The sequence below is a fragment of the Balaenoptera ricei genome, chromosome X, assembly GCF_028023285.1.
Source record: "Balaenoptera ricei isolate mBalRic1 chromosome X, mBalRic1.hap2, whole genome shotgun sequence".
Classification (NCBI taxonomy): domain Eukaryota; kingdom Metazoa; phylum Chordata; class Mammalia; order Artiodactyla; family Balaenopteridae; genus Balaenoptera; species Balaenoptera ricei.
The window spans coordinates 96,215,498-96,233,305 of record NC_082660.1 but is presented as its reverse complement, the minus strand read 5'-3'; the positions used below and the strand labels follow the sequence as shown (position 1 = coordinate 96,233,305).

General features: G+C 45.3%; 1 protein-coding gene across 2 annotated transcripts; it reads left to right on the top strand.

Annotated features, from left to right (window-relative positions):
* The first annotated feature begins 2,040 nt into the window (after positions 1 to 2,040).
* LOC132357641 (cancer/testis antigen family 47 member C1-like) lies at positions 2,041 to 10,288 on the top strand. Of its 2 annotated transcripts, XM_059911279.1 has the most exons (6): positions 2,041 to 3,790; positions 4,664 to 4,823; positions 6,918 to 7,031; positions 7,347 to 7,676; positions 8,543 to 8,762; positions 10,076 to 10,288. In XM_059911279.1, exons 2-6 carry the CDS (start codon positions 4,790 to 4,792, stop codon positions 10,086 to 10,088), a joined length of 711 nt encoding a protein of 236 aa, XP_059767262.1. In that variant the 5' UTR covers positions 2,041 to 3,790; positions 4,664 to 4,789; the 3' UTR covers positions 10,089 to 10,288. The 2 variants fall into 2 exon arrangements, with proteins under 2 accessions (XP_059767262.1, XP_059767261.1); XM_059911278.1 differs by lacking the exon at positions 2,041 to 3,790 and having other exon boundaries at positions 3,810 to 4,823.
* Positions 10,289 to 17,808: the final 7,520 nt, after the last annotated feature.

Here is a 17,808-nt window from a genome sequence, read left to right as displayed (position 1 = left end):
AGCAATCTTCTGCTGTGCCACTCTGTTGCCTATGCCTGTGTTGCAGTGAAAATCCTGATCATCCTAATGATAGGGAAGAGCAACCATGGCACTTTTGTGACACGGTGATGAAATTAAACCCAACTTAAGCCAGAGTCCTTAAAACTTATTAAGCAACCATTGCCATAGGGGAGGCCCCTAACCCTAATGAAACTGATTTGATGCTGTCTGAAGGAAGAAATCTATAAATATGAGCAGATTAGAGAGGACACCCCCTCACACACACACACACAAAGTACATCCAGTGACAAACGAGCAAGCAAAAAGAATCAGAGAGAATGAAATTAGAAAACTTCAATACAGAGGGAGGCAACAATTAAATCGATACAAAGGTGCACAATTTAATCCAGTTGGAAATCTAGAATTTGCTAAAAGAATTTATACCTGGTAAGACCTTTGTCCTTGGCAGACATCTGTCTTCTCACTGTGTCCTCACATGGCCTTTTCTTTGTTCAGTGTGGGGAGACAGAGAGCTCTGTGGCATCTGTTCCTTTTCTTATAAGGATACCCCCCCTATTGGATTAGAGCTCCAAGCTTATGACCTCGTTTAACCTTGAAGGCCATATCTCCAAATATAGTCACATTGGGGGTTAGGGCTTCAACATACCAATTTGGGGGGAACAGAATTCAGTCCATAACATTTTTTTTTTTTTTTTTTTACTTTTGGCTGTGTTGGGTCTTCGTTGCTGCACGCGGGCTTTCTCTAGTTGCGGCGAATGGGGGCTCCTCTTCGTTGAGGTACACGGGCTTCTCACCGTGGTGGCGTCTCTTGTTGTGGGGCATGGGCTCTAGGTGCGCGGGCTTCAGTAGTTGTGGCCCACGGGCTCAGTAGTTGTGGTTTGCGGGCTCTAGAACTCAGGCTCAGTAGTTGTGGCGCACAGGCTTGCTCCGCGGCACGTGGGATCTTCCCAGACCAGGGCTTGAACCCGTGTCCCCTGCATTGGCAGGCAGATTCTCAACCACTGCGCCACCAGGGAAGCCCTATATATTTTATATATAGTAGTTTATATCTGCTAATCACAAACTCCTAATTTATCCCTTCCCCACCCCCTTTCCCCTTTGGTAAACATAAGTTTGTTTTCTATGTCTGTGAGTCTGTTTCTGTTTTGTAAATATCAATAAGTTCATTTGTATCATTTTGTATTAGATTCCACATGTAAGTGATATCATATGATACTTGTTGTGGCTCACGGGCTCTAGAGCACAGGCTCAGTAGTTGTGGCGCACGGGCTTAGTTGTTCTGGATCTTCCCAGACCAGGGCTCGAACCCGTGTCCCCTGCGTTGGCAGGTGGATTCTTAACCACTGCGCCATCAGGGAAGCCCTCAGATGAATTCTTAAGAAGAATTCATTTATATGTCTTTTATATATATATGATATGTTCTTGATCCTTTCATCTGCCCAAAACACTTAGGTTGTCTCCATTCCTTGGCTATTGTGAATAATGCTGCAATGAGCATAAGAGAGCAGAGCAGAAATCACCTCCTTTGGATCTGTTTTCAGGAGTGGGATTGCTGGCTGATCTGCTAGTTCTATTTTCAATCTTTTGAGGAACCTCCATACCGTTGTCCATAGTGGCCGCACCATTTTACTTTCCCACCAACAGGGCACGAGGGTTCCCTTTTTACCACACTCTTGCCAACACTTGCTATCTCTTGTCCTTTTGAAAATAGCCATCCTAATAGGTGTGATGTCTTAATTACAGTTTGATTTGCATTTCCCTCAGGGTTAGTGATGTTGAACACATTTTCCTATACCTATTGGCCAGTTGTATGTCTTCTTTGGAAAAATGTATATTCAGACTGTGTACCCTTTTATTAATTATTTGTTGGTTTTGTGTTTGTTTTTTTGTTTTTTTTTTTGATGTTGAGTTGATTGAATTCCTTATATATTTTGCATATTATCCCCTCAACAGATAACATGATTTGCAAATGTTTTCTTCTGCTTCATAGGTCAGTTGCCTTTTCATTTTGTCGATTGTTTCCTTTGCTGTGCAGAAGCTTTTTAGTTTGATGTAGTCCACTTGTTTATTTTGTTTTTGTTGCCTTTGTTTTGGTGGCAGTTCAAAAAAAAATCATTGCCATAACCTATGTCAAGGAGCTTACCCCTGTGTTTTCCTCTAGGAGTTTTACAGATTCAGGCCTTACGTTTAAGTCTTTAATCCATTTGGAGTTCATTTTGGGGTATGGTGTAAGATAAGGGTCCAATATAGTATCTTTGCATGTGGATATCCAGTTTTCCCAGCACCATTTATTGAAGAGACTCTCCTGTCCTCGCTGTGTGTTCTTGTCAAATAGTTGAGCATATATGTGTGGGTTGATTTCTGGGCTCTATATTTTGTTCCATTGGTCTATGTCTATATCTGTTCTTATGCCAGTACCATGCTGTTTTGATTACTATACCTTTGTAAAATAATGAAATCAGGAAGCATGATGCCTCCAGGTTTAGGTTTGTTATTTGGGGGGTGGTTCATCAAAGGGTACAAATGATCAGTTATAAGATAAATACATTCTAGGGATCTAATGTACAGCATGCTGATATAATTTAAGATGTTGTGTGGTATGCTGGAGACTTGCTGAGACAGTAGATCTTAGTTTTATCCCACACACCACCCCCAAAAAACCTTTAGCTATGTGAGGTGATAGATGTATTAATCAGTTTCACTGTGGTAATCATTTAACAATGTATACATACATCAAGCATCACACTGTTCACCGTGAATATAGAAATTTTATTTGTAAATTATACTTCCATAAAGTTGGAGGGGATGGGAGGAATGTGTGTCCTGTTCACATGGAAAAAATTAATTACTCTAAACTGTCAGAGGTAAAGCACAGGATTTGGGTTACTAGAAGAATACATTTTAAGTCAACTGTCTTCAATAAACTCAATGAGCGAAAGGAAACAATGATCAAAGAACTAGGAAACAATGAGAAAGATGTATCACAAAGAGACAGATATTATAAATAGGGACAAAATAAAAGTTCTTCAGCTGCAAAGCACAGTAAGTGAAATGAAAAATTAATAAAAGATGTCCAACAGCAAATTTGACCAGGAGAAAAAGAATCAGCGAGTTTTAAAAGGTTAGTTGAACTATCCAGTCTCTGGAAAGGAAAAGAGGAGCAGAAAAGCAAAGAATGAAGAATAATGAGCAAAGCCTATGAGACTTATGTGCATCAGCAAGCTTATCAATGTACACATAATGACACTTGCAGAGGCAGAGGAGAGAGAGAAAGGGGCAGGAAATCATTGAAGAAATGATGCCTGAAAACCTCCAAACTCGGAGGAAAGACATGACTCTACACACCCAAGAAGTTCCACAAACTCCAAGCAGGATAAAATCAGAGATCCCCACCTAGGCACACCATGCTCAAATTATCAAAAGTCAAAGACAAAGAGTGAACCTTGAAAACAGCAATAGAAACAACTCCTCACCTACAAGTAATCCTCAGTAAGATTTGTGCCCATTTCTCTACAGAAACCATAGAGGACAGCTGGCATTGGAATGACATACTAAAAGCGTAGAACAAATGAACAAAAATACCCTTTCAACCAAGAATTCTATATGTGGGGAAAACGAAGGGGAGTTAAAGACATTCCAAGACAAACAAAAACTGAGAGAGTACATAGCTAGTAAGCTTGCCCTACAGAAAGTACTAAAAGGAGTCCTTCAGGCTGAATTGAAATAATGCTGGGCACCTATCTGAAGCAATATGAAGAAATAAACCACAAAGGCCAAGGTAACTACACAGGTAAACGCAAAAGCCAGTATTGCTGTACTTTTGGTTTGTATCTCCTCTTTTTGTTCTCATATATGATTGAAAATACAAATGTATAAAGCATTAACTATAAATCTCTGTTAATGGGCACCAAATATACAAACATGCCATGTGTCACCATAATTAAATAAAGAAATGTGGCAGAGCTGGGGAAAAGCAGAGTTTTTGAATACTATTGCAACTATCTCCGTATTAATACAAACTTGATTATTATAAAGTTAAGATATTAATTGTAACTCCCAGTGTAACCACCGACACTGCCCCCACAAAAAGCTCCAGCACTATAAAAAAACTAAAAAAGGTACAGAGAAAGGAGTGATAAAGAATCACTTTGTACACTAGAAAAACGAAATTAATAACAGAAAAATACAGTAATTGAGGAGTGAAGGAACAAAAAAAGGCTGACATGTGGAAAATAAATAGGAAAAGGTCAGGAAAAGTCTTTCCCTGTCAGTAATCAATACAATAACCATAGATAAAACTGTTCAACGAAAAGACAGCACAAGTGAGTGAACTTCAGGCAGTCACCTTAGCGCTGGATGCTCTGGCCAACAGTTAGCCCCGTCTGCACATTTTCATAGACAATCAGGCCATTGTCGTCGGTCTGGCTGTCTGGTCCGGCCCATGGCAGCAACGACGTTTCCTTGTGTAAAACTGTCCTGTCCCCTTTGGGGTAAAGAGCCCTGGGAATCTCTTGGCCCGCAGACTCCCAACTTATAAATCCAGGTCACACGTGTCTCTATATATACTAAAGCCACTATGCAGGGCTTTGCCAAGACCCTCCTTCTTGGCTTTGGAGTTCCGGGCCTTATTGATGGTGACCGAGGCATGCATTTTACTTCTCAGGATACACAACGCTGGGCTCTTGAACGGCATTCAGTGGACCTTTTGCCTCCCTACCCGGCCTTAGGCTGCAGGACTCAGAGTTCCAGAGTGGCTTACTTCCACAAGTTCAAATTCCATTACACGAAAATGGCACGTTTCAGTCGCCAGTCACACGCCAGAGGTGAATTGTAGTATAGCGTCTGACTGCGTCCTTTGATGTTTGACTGCTGAGGGCTTTTAAACGTCAAGCCTCCCTCTTCCCCAATGCCCCACACTCTCTCCTTTGGCGCGGTTGTAGGGTGGAGGGGAGGAGGAGTGGGCGTCAAACTACACTAGCTACTGCCGGCACAAGGGAACTGTCATGCTGGCCCCATCCACTAATCACAGTAGAACTCCCAAAGCAATTTCTTCCTTTCCTGACTCTCTCAAGTCTTTTTTGGAGCAGCTTGAAAAGGCTACCCTGCTCTCCCCCCAGAAGCCTCCTCATGTAAGGAATACACTTTGCATCGCGTCTCGGTAGTGTGTGTGTGTGTGTGTGTGTGTGTGTGTGTGTGTGTGTGTGTGTGGTGTCACCAGTCTTGATTGACCTTTGAACCCAACTTGGGGTAGGGGTCCATACTGACTCAGGGTGGCAACAACAGCTCTTCTCGCCAACCTTCCCAGGAGCGCAGTGCAGAATGTGTGCTTCCCATCCGTGAAACGTTAGGGTCTGTCAAATTAGATGTCCTGGATCCCAAGGCGGTGTGCTTACTGGAAGTAAGGGACATAGCTTATGTTCTCCTGAACGTGAAGTTACAGCTAACACCCACTCTTGCTTCTGTGCCCAGCGACAATAGTAAGTGGGATTAGCATAAAATAGTTGCCGATTTCTTCCTCGTTTTAAGCATTCGTTACCCTTGACCACTCGGCTAAGTGGGGCTGAGTACAACAAAAAGTCTCGGACTGTTGACCGAGAAATCATTCTAGGAAGCCTGTCCTGTTAACGTGTGCCATGCTGTATTAGTCTGCTCAGGCTGCCCTAATAAAATGCCATAGGCTGGGCGGCTTAAACAAGACATTGGTTTATTTCCTACAGTTCTGGAGGCTAGGAAGCCCAAGGTCAGGGTGCCAGCATGGTGGAGTTCTTGGTGAGGGCCCTCGTTTTGGCTTGAAGATAGCCGCCTTCTTCCTGTGGCTTCACGTTGGGGTGGTGGGCGGAGAGCACCATCTATGGTCTCTTCCTGTAAGGGCAGTGATCCCAACGTGTGGACCGCAGCCTCCTGACCTTACCGAAACTGAATGACCTACCAAAGACCCGGTCTCCAAATACCATCTCCTGGGGGCGGGGTGGGGTGGGGGACGGGCTTCATCGTATGAATTGGGGAGGCAGGGGATGTACACAATCCAGTGCAGAGCAGGTGCTCAGCCCAGTCTTTTTTTTTTTTTTTTTTCAGCCCAGTCTTTAAAAGAAGTATCTCTCTCTGTCTCTGTCTCTGTCTCTGTCTCTGTGTCTCTCTCTTCCCTCTCTCTCTCTGTCTTCATTTCTTGGCGGCTGGAAGTGAATTGGGGAGCCCTGATGAAACACTGTCCGGCTCCTGTCTTTACTGCTTTCTCTCCACTCTCCATTCTCACTGCATCCATATCGACTTTGTATGTCCTTTTCTAAGTAGCTTTAACCGCATTAAAACCTCCAAATTCTCTTGCTCTCTCTTGTGGGAGGTTTTAAGCGTTGCTGAGATTTGATCTATACACCTTCTCTCTCTCTCGTTTTTGAACTAAGTGTGTCTCAGTCAGCGTGAGCTGCCCCAGGGTGGCAATTGGGGAACACATGCAGGTTCCCATACCCCAGGGCGCCGCCCTATAGGGACACTGTAGCTTTGCTCTTGCAGTGGTGGAATGAAAAGGAAGGGATTCCTGTGGGCTCACGGAGGCTCAGGGTGAGCTGGGCCTTTAAGGCTTCCAGGGAAGCTGAAGACCTTGGTCACTCATTGGACGGCGGTGCTGTCAATCCTTGGCTGCTGGCAAATGAGCTTAGAGCCGGCGCTGGAGGAAGTGGCCCTTGGTTGACCCTTCCAAGGTCCGCCTCCCGTCGCCAGCCAGTCAGGCTCTTTCCCGCCCTGTGCGCAGCGGCCTCGGCGCAGTCTCGGTGGGGCGCTCCACAGGCCGGCGGTCTGCCCTTCCCGTGGCGGGGCCCCCAGAGGCATCTTCGCAGACTCTTGTCCCCTGTGCAGCCGGCTTCTCTGCAGCCCCCACCCCGTGCCGGAGGCCCCGCTGCCAACAGCGTCCCCTCCCTCAGCGATACTCAGCCCGGCGGCCGCCATCTTCCCCGCGATCTTCACTGCAGCCCGATCCCGTGTGTGGCGCGTCCGTCCTGCCATGTCTGCCACAGAGGAGCGAGGGCCGATCCCAGGTGGCCAGGCCGGAGCTGGTGGCGGGGCGGGTGGCGACCCCAGTCCCCTCGGGGTCCGCGCATCCCCTTCGGGAGGGATGGATGGAGCCGAGGGGGCCGCGGCCCTTCTGGCCTCCCTGGGGCTCTCCAGAGCCCTTCACGGGGAGGATGGTGGGCAGGAGGCCGCCCAGGCCGCAGTGGAAGAAGACTGGGATGTAGAGCTGGTTGAGGAGGAGGAGGAGGAGGAGGAGGAGGTGGAGGAGGTGGAGGAGGAGGAGGAGGAGGAGGAGACGGAGGAGGAGGAGGAGGAGGAGGAGGAGGAAATTTTTGAATTAGAGATCGAGGACCAGGAGGAGGATGAGTACCAGTCAGAAGAGGGAGACGAAACTGAGGAAGAGGTCGAGGAGGAGGAAGAGACACAAGAGGAGGACGAGAATGGGCACGAGGGCGCGGGAGTGGTCGCGGGCCACGGGCCCCCCATGGCGCAGTTTCAGTCCCTGTTCCGGGATCCGGTCCATTGCCGTGTGCACCACAGCCACTACAACTACCGTGTCCTGGTCGGGCCCCACGCCGGCCGCGTGATGGTCAGGCGCCGCTCCCGACGGCTCTCGGACCCTGCAGAGGATGCCGCGCCTCCTCAGGAGCAGGAAGACCTGGGAGAGGCAGGTGAGGTCTGGCGGGGCGAGTACCAGGCAGAGGGCACCCCGCCCTGGGAGCCGCAGGAACCTGCAGAGGGGGCGGCATCCCAGAAGGCAGAGGAACCCGCGGCGGCGGCCGAGTTCTGGGCGGGCGAGGTCCTGGCTGATGCCTCCGAGTCCTGGGAGGCTGGGGCGTGTGGACCTGACGACGGGGCCGAGGCTGGCGAGGGGCGGCCCAGTCCCCAGGCCCTTGCAGCCCCTGCTGGGGCATCGGCCTGAAAGGCAGGCCGCGCTCAGCGCTGGCCTCTGGCGGTTAAGCAGCGGGTCAAAGCTCTCAAAAACCTTCAGGCACGATATGCACAAGTAGAAGCCCAATTCTCTAAAGACCTTTATGATCTTGAGAAAAAGTATGCTGCTGTCTACCAACCTAGGGGCGAACAAATGGCACGCCTCACTTTTGGTTGACGGGCTTCTAAAAATGTAAAGATTCTCAGTAGGATGACCTGAGAAAATGATGAAAGGTCACAGGGGCACTTTTCAGTGGTTGAGGAATCAGTGAGCTTCGCGGTAGAACTTGTCTTTAAATCGGGTGAACATTTTCCAGTGACGTTCTGGCAGAAACATACAAAAATGCTCTGAGAATCAAATGGTTTCGATCCCTTCTCCAAAGGGCCAGAAATAATCAGCAGCACAGTGTGTGAGATCTACTGGAAGGAGGGGAAAAATGTTGTGAAAACTGTCAAGCAGCAGAAGTGTGAGGCCCATGGAAGTGTTGTATCAACCAGTAGGAACATGGCCAGCTCTTCTTTTTATTTATTTATTTATTTATTTATGTATGTATGTATGTATGTATGTATGTATGTATGTATGTTTTGACATATTTCTCTTCTCCAGAACCTCCTGAGGGCAGAGAACTAGATTCTGCTGCTGATTTTAAATCGGGAAATGTTTCCCACCACCTTGTGATGCCAAAGTCCGTATCATTCGACACTAAAGAAGAGAGTGCACATCAGTATGAAAATGCTGAGGAAGAGAAAGAGGATGGAAAGGAAAAAGCAGAAGAAGGACCCAAAGTGGGTACGGTCTCAGCAGAGGGCAGCTCTGGAGAATACAGGTATTATTGTATAGTGCAACCATTCCTGACATATACCTGTTACTAACAGCTTTATGTTTTGTTTTGTTTTGTTTACATACTTAATTTATTTTTGGTTTATTTTTTTAACATCTTTATTGGAGTATAATTGCTTTACAGTGGTGTGTTAGTTTCTGCTTTATAACAAAGTCAATCAGCTCTACGTATACCTATATCCCCATATCTCCTCCCTCTTGCGTCTCCCTCCCATCCTCCCTATCCCACCCCTCTAGGTGGTCACAGAGCTCCGAGCTGATCTCCCTGTGCTATGCAGCTGCTTCCCACTAGCTATCTATCGTGTTTTAAATTTTTTTTGTAAAGTAAATAAGAAAAAATTGTTGAAATTTAGTTTTGGAAAAACAGTTTAATGTTACTAATGGACTTGCATTCTAGATGATATAGAAGGAAGTGTGTTCTGAAAAGTATTTCATTTGCAGCCGCAAGTCCTTTGTCCTGTAGCTTTAAGACTACTACAGATGGGAAATTTATCAGACCTGGAAATAGAGACCTATGTGTTTTTAGAGGTCTAAAACGTAGAGACCTATATTTTTAGAGAATGGTCACCAGAAGAAGCAGCTAAAGCGAGTAAGCTGTGCACTAGCGGTACCTTCATCCCCTGGCCACAGAAATGGAGTCTCTTGGAATAACAATGCCTTTGAGAAGGTGACTCCTTACAAAGTAGTAAAACGTTAAGGATTTCACATAAGACTGCATTTCATGAGTAGTTCACAAATATTAGTTCAATTTAGATTTTTTATTCAAAAGAAGAGAAAATTAGCCATAGTAAGATTATTGGCTATCCCTGAGTCGGTAATTCAATCTTAGTTTCTCCTTCCTCTACCCATTCATCTTTTCCTTTCTCTGTCTCATCTCTCTCTCTCTCTCAGTATCACGCTCTTTCTTTCTCCCTTTCTTAATTTTCACACCTGTGGGTGTTTGATAACAGCCTCATTCCATTCTCATTTTACAGATACGGAAACTGAAGGTCTGGGATTATAAGGGATTTATGATTTGTGTAAGGAGCATAGGCTCTTAAGGTGGAAAGACATTTAGATGGCAGAGTGGCCTCTCAAGAAAAAAATCTAGCATTTATAGTGGTGGGCAAGAGAGAGATGAGGTTGGTGTGATGAAATGATGTGCACCCTGACAACCAAGGCTCTGGGTTACAAGAAGAAAACATCTTGTTCTCTCCTTGGAGAGCCAACAGATGTACATAGTATCGACTCATATTTAGAAAGTCCCTGCTGCATGTTATTGGTGTACAATTGTTAATTGACTCTTATCCCATCCTACAGTTGGAAGGCATAAAAAGAAGTGGACGGCGAAAGAAGAGATGAATTTGTTGTTCACGGATATTCTAGTTTTCATTAGCCCACAATGCAAATTTTGTTCCAAAGTTCAGCATCCCAAAATGATATTAACTGACATCTGACTTTATTCTGACCTTTTACAGATAAATTTGATAGTATTGTTCACATTGAAAATAAAAGCTTGTTTGACATGAATAAGCTGCAGATTTTTTTTTTTTAACCTAAATAACACTGACTCCAACGTATCTTTGTTCTATTTCTTTCGGCCCACCTTACTGTCATTGAAAGGGATTTCTTTCAACTATTTGGTAAGCCTGTTTCAAATCCTTTTATTGCAGCCTCAAATAAATTAAAATATTAGATTATAAACAAGTTGTGTGACGAGAGAGATGGTGGCCCAGCCTCTAGTACGTGTTATTGAGAGGACCTGACGGACGACCTCGCTTGCCTGGAGACCAGATGGCGCTATTGGCCTGCCATGGAGCAGCAGCAGCAGCAGCTGGGAACTTGTTTGAAATGCAAATTCTCAGACCCTGCTCCAGACCTACTGAATTGGATATTCTGAAGGTAGGCTGCTAGCCATCGGGTTTTACAAGTCCTCCAAGTGCTACTGAAGCACACTAAAGTTTGAGAACCACTGCTTTAGAGCAATGGGGGAAACGTTTAAGTACACCTACGGTAGGACCAGCCTTAATTCACTGACTTGGTACTGTTGCAGGTAAACTGAACAGGATGGTAAGATCTGGACTGAGGAAGACACTAGAATTCTCAGGGGCCTGAGACACAGAGAGCTCCCGGAGGGATGTGTTACTTTCCTAGGGTTACCGTAGCAAATTACCACAAAGCAGGTGGCTTAAAACAACCGAAACTTATTCTCTGACAGTTCTGGAGGCCAGAAGTCTGAGGTCAAAGTGTCGGCAGGGTTGCTTCCTTCTGGAGGCTCGGAGGGAGAATCTGTTCCATGCCTCTCTCCTAGTTTCTGGTGGCTGCTGTCAATCCTTGGCATCACTCGGCTTGTAAACGCATGATTCCAATTTCTTTCTTCACCTTTACATAGTGTTTCCCCCTGTGTCTCTGTTTCTGTGTTCTTTCTCTTCTTATGAGGACGCCAGTCATACTGGATTAAGGGCCCGCCCTAATCCAGTGTGACCTCATCTGATCTTTATTACACCTGCGAATACCCGATTTCCAAATAAGGTCACATTTACAGGTTCCGCGGGTCAAGACTTCAACATATCTTTTGCGGGGACACAGTTCAGCTTATAACAAGGGGCAAGGATTCAGTAGTGGAAGGGAGAAAAAGATGAAGGAGAAACCTAGTTCCAAAAGGATAAAAGCATTATGATACCATGCACGTATGAAGTTTAAAGACATGCAAAAGTGATTAGACTGATTATAGATACATGTATTTGTAGTAAAAGGCATACATAGGAGTAATGCATACATATGTAGTATGCAGAAAGGTGTGTATGAGAACAATAAACTTATTTAAGACAGTGGTTAAATGTATGGAAAGAGAGGGAGAATTCAATTGGGGAGAGGTACACTGGGTTTCAGTTTCATTTGTAAGCTTACGTTTCTTAAGACGGCTGATGGTTGCATGGGTGTAGCGTTCTCTGTACCTTTGTCGAGGTCTGAAATATGTCCTAATTTAAAGAAAATTAAAGGAGGAAATGGGCCTAATATCTGGAACTTCTTTAAGGGAAAAAGGTGAAGTGGTACTTGAGCAGAGCAGAGGACCATAGAAGGGGAGAACCAGGGGTCTGAGGGTAGAAGGCCTTATTTCTATCTTTAGTTAAGGCTGCTTGAGAGCTTGCTAGTTAGCATCAATACCTTTTTCTATTTTCTATGCTAGTGCCTCACGTATCCTAGGGTAGATTAACATTATTTATTTACGTGTGTGTCTCCCCAGCTGCCTAACGTGTGAGCTTCTGAATTGTTTGGAACTTAAAGGCTTTTATTTATTTCTCTCTCCTAAAGCACTGTGTTTCCTTCTTCGTAGATGCTTGATAAAGGTCTGTTAAAGTGAAGTTAGTGTAAGGTATCCGCAACCCTTTCCCCTGTCACTGGGGTTGACATTTAAAAATGCATTATCCTGTAGTAACACAGGGTATTCCTTATGGCTAGAACAACAACAGAAAGCGGCACAAGGCCTTTTGTCACCATTGTTTAACGAAGGAACAGTCCAAGTAGAAATTTATCCATGTAGGGTCCCTCGAAAGGCCTCAAATTGGTTTGCTTCTGTATGGTTCATGCCTCGCCAGCAGGGTGTGTATGTGTGTATTTCTGTGTTAATACAGTTAATGTATTAACTATAGTTAATATTAAAGGCCTTTACCTGGGCTTAAGAATTTTCGGAGGTTCACTTTATTTATTTATTTATTTATTTATTTTATAATTATTTTTTGGCCACGTCGTGTGGCATGCAGGATATCAGATCCCCGACCAGGGTTCGAACCCGTGCCCCCTGCATTGGGAGCGCAGAGTCTTAAGCACTGGGCCGCCAGGGAAGTCCCGGGAGGTTCACTTTAGACAAACGCCTGCACACCTCTTTTTGAGATACGCCTTTTTTGGTGCATGCTGGGAGTCCGTGTCCCTGCCCCTTACCGAGCTCCAGTTCCCTAGGGCCCTGAATTTACTCCCCAGGTGGCCCCATGTCCCAAGCCCCAAGAGGCATGTGTGTTCCTCTTCACTGAGTCTGTGCTTCTGAGAGCTGAGTGGCACTGTCAGTGTTATACTCTCAGGACTGAGAGGTATCTACGAGGTGCTGGCTGTGTATACAGGGAACAGGACACGTGGGCTACGTTACCCACATGTATGCACCTGAAGCCTCTCATGTTGAGGGAGGAAGCTCAGGCTTGCTGCTCTGAGGGTCTGCTGTAGCTCTAACGTATCAGGCTTCTCTGAGTCTCTGAGAGACGGTCCTTAAATCAGGTCAGGGACGAATCCTGCATTTCCTGTTTCTCTGGGTGTTTGTGGGTTTTTCTGTGTCCACACGTATAAAATATGTTCTCAGTGAGTCCCTCAACCTTGAAAACTTTGTGCTCCTTGTAGGAAAAGACCTGTCTTGTCCCTCTCTGCCTCGTCCAGGAAAGGTTAGGATGTTCTGATATTTTCCTTGCTTATGGCTCCATCTTCTGAAAGGATCTGATCGAAAAAATCTCCTTTTATTCCACTACCTGAGAGGTGACCATTGGGAGAAAAACAGAGGGGTAGGGTGGGTGCCGGAGTTGGAAACAGTTTTCTGTACCAGTTAGGGATATTCTAATGACACTAAAGTTAATGATGAAGAATCACTTTTACTCTAAACCACCTATTTTCAGATGCTCATAACTCCAAGGAATACAAACGAGTACACGTTTACAAGTCTAACAGGGCAGGATTCTCAGACAATGGTGTTCTGGGAAATGTGGTATTATCAAGTCCTGTGAATCACATCATATAGTAGGATCTGTTTTGAGGCACAAAATGTACATTTCTTAGAAGTCTGAGCAATGAATTGTGTGTGTTTACAGATAAGGAATTGATATCATCACCAAATCTATGAAGAAAATGAGTTTAAAACGATTCTAAGAGGCACCTAAAAGTTGGCTCTTCCCTCTCTCTCTCTCTCTCTGTCTCTCTGTCTCATCCAATTAGTTATTTACTCTGCTGCCTTTCTCTCCATTTTCCTGCGTTATTTTAGACCGCATCACTTCCTGACAAATTATGAACTGGTTCATGTATACAGAAGATAATACAGCATATATGTAAGGTATATCATAATAATATAAAAACCTGTGTACCCACCACCAAGCTTGAGAACTAGAACACGGCTAATGCCTTGGAAGCCCACCTGTGCCCTTCCTGCGTCATCCCCTCATTCCTCCCCTGAGGTAACCACGATCCTGAACTTTGTTAATAATTCACTTATTTATACATTCACGGCAGAGGAATGTTCCTTTAAATAATGTTATTTCTTGTCCATTTTGGATTTTATGTGAGTGTAATTATACTCGATGTATTACTTGCCTTACTCTTTCTCCCCGCCCCCCCCCCCCCCAATTTTGTGTTTGTGAGATTTATCCATGTTGATGTGTGCAACTGTAGTAATCAGTTTTCATTGCCGTATAGTTATCCATCGTATGAAAATTCCACAGGGTGTCTATTTCCTGTTGATGGACATGTGGGTTGTTTCCAGTTTTATGCTTTTGCAAATTATCTTGCGACGAATTTTCTCACTCATATCCCCCTATGCCCACATGCAAGAGTTTCTGTAGTTTCTCAGTTGAGGGCAATTTTACGCACTGCCCCCTCCGCCCCAACCAGGGTGACATTTGATAACGTCTGGAAACATTTTGGTTGTCATAACTGAGGGTGTGCTACTGGCATCTAGTGGGTGGAGGCCAAGGATACTGCTAAACATCCTACAATGCACAGGACAGTCCTCTACAACCCAGAATTGTCTTTCCAAAATGTCAACAGCTGAGTAACCCTGATCTAGAGTATAGGCCTAGGCATGAAATTTCTGGGTCGTAGGGTCTGCCCAAGTTCAACCTTACTGGTAACACCAATTATCTTTCAAAACAGTTGTACTAGTTCATACTCCCAACAGCAGAGGATGAGATTTCTATTGGCTCCACATTCTTGCCAACTCTTAGTATCATTACCTTCATTACTTCTTGCCTGAACTTTGCCCTAGTCTCCTAACCTTCTCCTACCTCCATGTCTTTCCCCACAGATACATGCTTCATATACTTGCTAAGTTAACCTTCCTAAAACCCAACTCTGGCCATGCCAAATTCCTGTCAGAAAATTTTGATGACTCTACTGCATACACAATAAACTTGGCATGTAAGACGCACACAAAAGGGCCCACTAGCTCTGTAGACCTAGTAATACCAACTTATTAGGTGGTATTCAAATAAGCCGTGCCCTTTCTCTGCTCTCTGCAGCATGTGTGTTGTTGAACACTTACCCTTTCTTAAGTCAGTTCTACATTCATTTCTAGGTCCATTAATTCAGCCAGTTATTAAATCTTTTAAATTTACTGAGTATTTGTCTTTCTCTGTCTCACTTGTTTCCCTTAACATAATACCCTGCAAGTCCATCCATGTTGCTGCCGATGGCAAAGTTCTTTTTTTATGGCTGATTAGTATTCGTTTGTATATATACACCACATCTTCTTTGTCCATTCATCTGTTGACGGACACAGATTGCTTCCATACGCTGGCAATTATAAATGACCATGCTATGAACATTGGGGTGCATGCATCTTTTTGAATTCGTGTTTTTCTTTTTTACAGATATATGCTCAGGAGTGGAATTGCTGGGTCGTATGGTAGATCTATTTTTAGTTTTCTGAGAAATATCCATACTGTTTTCCACAGTGGCTGCACCAATTTACAGTCCCACCAACAGTGTAGGATGGTTCCCTTTTCTCCACGTCCTCTCCAAAATTTGTTACGTGTGTCCTTTTGTGAGGTGATGTCTCATCGTGGTTTTGATTTGCATTTCCCCGACGATTAGTGATGTTGAACATGTGTGCATGTGCCCATTGGCCATCTGCGTTTCCCCAGAGACAGGAGTGGAGACTTCATTATTAAGGCTACAAGAAGCCATCATGGGGGTCTAATCTGGGATGTAATTTGTGTTTTAGAAATGTCACTCTGAAAGCAATGTGAAGAAAGGTCAGCGAGGAGGAAGAATGGAGTGCTCATTATAGGAGTGATTTATGTGAGAGATGCTGAAGTTCTAGACTAAGGTAGGGGTATTGAAAGCACATGAAGAAGTGTGTAGAACTGAAAGGCAACAGTTGATTGGCTATGGGTGATAACTGGATGTGGAGATACGGAAGGTGTTGTAAGCGTAGAAGAATAAGCGGTGGTAGATGTATTGACAACTTAGTATGCCTGAGTGTGATCAGGAAAAGAAGGAAAAGAGGAGAAACCCCAGGGAATTCCCTGGTGGTCCAGTGGTTAGGACTCGACAGTGGCCCGTGGCCCGGGTTCGATCCCTGTTCTGGGAACTACGATCCCAGCAAGCTGCGCGGCACGGCCAGGAAAAAAAAAAAAAAAAGAAACCCGAAACCAAATCAATGGTGACACGAGGGAGAGATAGAAGAGGGAGAGTGCAGATGGGCAAAAACCAGAGAGGCCAAGGAATAGGAGGGCTCAGTGAGATAAAAGAACACGTGTAGAGAGAGTAGAAGAATGAGAGAGCAGCATGGCTAGGCGCTTGCGGTCCAAGACTGGGATATTTTCATTTTAGAAGTGAGAGGTAGAGTAGTTTAGGGTAAAGAGTAAACCAAAGTGTGTCCCCACCCCTCCCCGCCCATATACACTGCAGATGCTTGGACAAAATGATCGGAAATGACCTTTTCATTTTTGACAAGCAAGTATTGTCTCTACGAGGATGCCTGAGTGACCAGAGACAAGGGGTGCAGGATTAAGAGCAGTAGGGCTGGGCTCAGCTGACCCACTGCTGTTGTGATGGTTAGTTATAGAGGGATCCCACATACGTAAGTATGTGGCTTAGTTCTATGTGGATCCGCCCCGTAAGTGAGAAGAAAGCACTTACTGCAATAGAAGGAAAAAGAGGGGGAAAGGAGAGGGGAAACGAAGGTGTGAAGATGCTCTGCTGGTGAAGAGAAGGGAGGAAATTAAGAGAAACATTTAAAAAACGTGTGATTCTAAAATGGTTGAAAAGAAAAAGTGGGGTGCTTGAGAAGGGGTCGAGGTGGGGTAAAGAGTTCAGTTTTTAGCTGTACAAAACACTCAGCCACCCCAGGAAGTTCCATGCAACTAAAGCTTTGCAATATGCTGGGCACAAGCAGTCCCAGCTCTTCTCACCAAATACTGAAGGAAAGGGGAAGGGGGAGAATGTTTGTTTGAATATTCTAGTTGACCAAGAGTGAACCTGAAATCCATTTTGATTTCAACACTCTTAAATGGCATGCCTCACGAGGTCCAGCGCTGGTGAATATGACTGAGGTTTATCTGTTCCTTGCCCATCTGGCTTATGTGCTCTGAAGAAGCCTCTTTCTGACCTTGCTTCATCAAGGTACCAAGATGGGAAGGACGAAGGGTAGTGAATGAGTGGAAGCATTTCCTCTTTCTCTGAGATATTTCTATTCTATGTGGCAATGTTCAGGGTAGCGGAAAGAAGAGAAGGCCTCTAGCAAAAATGTAAGGCTTTTTTCCCCCACATGCTGGGGCCAGAATGCTGGAGCATTACAGTGGCCTGCTCTCCAGGGGCTCACTGCCTTGAAGATCCGATACACTGACCGTTGCCTTCTTTTCCCCTTCAATGCTGTCAGCCAAGAACCCTCACTTCAACTGTGCATCCCTTAGCTATGGGAGGGGGGCTCCTGGAGCCCAATTTCTGTCCTGATGACGGGCCAGAGCCGGGCCACGACATGCACAGGTTGAACCTCCTCTATCCCTTCCAGAGGACAGGCGCTCTGGTTGACTGGAGGCCCGAGGGTCTGGGAATGACCACCAGTCAACTATGTCCTGATTCCTCAGAGGTGTCCAGATCTTTCAAACTGCAGATTCAGCCCGGGCGGTCAAATTACTCCTTTCACCACAAAAAGCAAACTCTTGGGCATACGCTGTTTCAAGTGAAAAGCACATTTTGCGTTTTTGCAGAGGGGAGGCGCAGGGCGGGGTGCCCCACGCCGCCGACCCCAGGCCCAGCTCTCCAGCTGCCAGGGAGCTGGAGCTGGGGCTGACCAAGGA

Bases quoted from the DNA above. Each gene is read 5' to 3' on its own strand.
- LOC132357641 (XM_059911278.1), top strand. From the start codon at position 4,577: ATGCAGGGCTTTGCCAAGACCCTCCTTCTTGGCTTTGGAGTTCCGGGC. The intron at 7,032-7,346 runs GTGGCCAGGCCG...TTTTTGAATTAG, and splicing joins GGAGCGAGGGCCGATCCCAG to AGATCGAGGACCAGGAGGAG. The intron at 7,677-8,542 runs GTGAGGTCTGGC...TCTCTTCTCCAG, and splicing joins GGAAGACCTGGGAGAGGCAG to AACCTCCTGAGGGCAGAGAA.